The following is a 1,859-nucleotide window of genomic DNA, read 5'->3' as shown; positions in this document are numbered from 1 at the left end:
AAAATGGGGAAGGAGACAAATGGGTAAAATGGATTGTTTGAAGGGAATTAGTCATTTCCACTTATCACCACGGTTACCTTTTAATTTATCTTTAATGTTTTCTGATAAGTGTTTTGTGAGCTGTGGCATTTCTTCAGGAGAATATTCAGCATTTGCCAGTTCCTCCTTGAGCACAGCATGGATACAGTCTTTAACAACAGAGGGTCTGAACCTAAACAAAACAATTTGAGAATATCTAATTGGTAATGCCAAAACCCAACTTACCTTCATATCTCAACCTCCCCCAGCTTTTTGTCATTACTACCATTTAATCCTTCTTTTTTCATATTTTTTATTATAAAAGTAATATAAACAAATTAGGAGGACAAGTCACATCCCAAATTTTTATTTTTTTTTTTTATTTTTATTTTTTTTTAAAAGATGACCGGTAAGGGGATCTCAACCTTTGGCTTGGTGTTGTCAGCACCACACTCACCCAGTGAGCAAACCGGCCAACCCTATATAGGATCCGAACCCATGGCTTTGGTGTTATCAGCACCGCACTCTCCCGAGTGAGCCACGGGCTGGCCTATCCCAAATTTTTATCTACGGCCTGGACCTCTCCTGAACTTCATACTAACACATATTCCAACACATATTCTAATACATATTACATATGGATGTCTAATAGGCAACTCAGATTTAATACATTCAACATTGAGCTTCTGATATTCTCTTTTCCCCCAAACTAGGTCCTCCTGCAGTCTTCCCCATCTCAGTTAATGGTAACTCCATTCTTCCAGTTGCTCAAGCCAGAAACCTTGGTATCCATTTTGTTGACTATCTCTCTACCCACATCCTGCTCATGAGCAAATATTATCTGTTCTATCTCCAAAATAATCTAAAATTCAATCACTCTCACCACCCCACCACCACCACCTTGCTTCAAGCTACCATTACCTCTTGCCTGGATTACAATGGCCTCCTAACAAGTCTCTCTGTGTCTGCCTGTGCCCTACATCCTGTCCTTAACACAGCAACTAAGTAGATCCTATTCAAACAAATGTCAGATCATGACACCCTCTACTAAAAATACTCCAAATATTTCCCACTTCACTCAGAATAAAGGCCAATGTCCTCGCTGTGACTTATAAGGTTCCAACGCCACTAAATGCTCTGACCTTGTTTTCTACGACTTTTCCCCTAGTTCTACACTCAGGCCACAATGGTCTTCCATATGTTCTTTGACCATACCAGGCATGCAAAAATTAGTGCTTCTGCACTTGCAGTTACCCCCGCCTGAAGATCAAGTCTTCCCTATATAGGCATGGCTAGCTCCCTCGCTTCCTTCAAGTCTTTATTCAAAAGTTACCTTCCATAGCCATACTCTCTAAAACTTCATACCACCCCCCTAACCACAACACTTGTATCTCCTTTCCTGGTACCTGTAATTATCTGATTTACTATATACTTCACTTATGTATTTCTCTTGTTTTACTTTAACCATGCTAGACAAACTCCATGAGGGCAGGACGTTTTGCTGTTTTGTTCACTGTTGTATTCCCATGTCCTAGAACAATGCCCAGCACATAGTATATAATAAATATTTTTTGAAGGAATGGAGTACTGAATAAATGAAAACAGAGGAAAGAAAAAAAGTCTCCCCTAATTTCACCACCCTAACAATACCATTAGCATTTTCGTTGAATTTATCATATATTACAGCACCAGGTTCCTTTTCAGGGCTGTATACTCGATGAGTTGATTTGTCTATCATGTGCCAGGTTACCAGAATGTTTCAAGTTTTTAGCTCATATTTGTGGTTTAACATTTGGTAGTACTAGCGTCCCCTCATTGCTTTTTTTTCCTCATTACTTTTT

General features: G+C 39.2%; 1 protein-coding gene across 3 annotated transcripts in view; it reads right to left on the bottom strand.

Moving 5' to 3' along the window:
* Nucleotides 1–1,859, bottom strand: part of TCTEX1D2 (Tctex1 domain containing 2) — a 31,088-nt gene that overhangs the window by 25,242 nt on the left and 3,987 nt on the right. For all 3 annotated transcript variants that reach the window (XM_008567477.1, XM_008567479.1, XM_008567476.1), the window contains exon 2: nucleotides 78–211. In XM_008567477.1, the coding sequence (XP_008565699.1) occupies nucleotides 78–211 (134 nt within the window). The remainder of the gene's footprint in view (nucleotides 1–77; nucleotides 212–1,859) is intronic.

Source organism: Galeopterus variegatus, unplaced genomic scaffold (assembly GCF_000696425.1).
Source record: "Galeopterus variegatus unplaced genomic scaffold, G_variegatus-3.0.2 Scaffold322, whole genome shotgun sequence".
Classification (NCBI taxonomy): Eukaryota; Metazoa; Chordata; class Mammalia; order Dermoptera; family Cynocephalidae; genus Galeopterus; species Galeopterus variegatus.
Note: the sequence above shows the minus strand (reverse complement) of the source record. Positions and strands in the feature narration are given on the sequence as shown.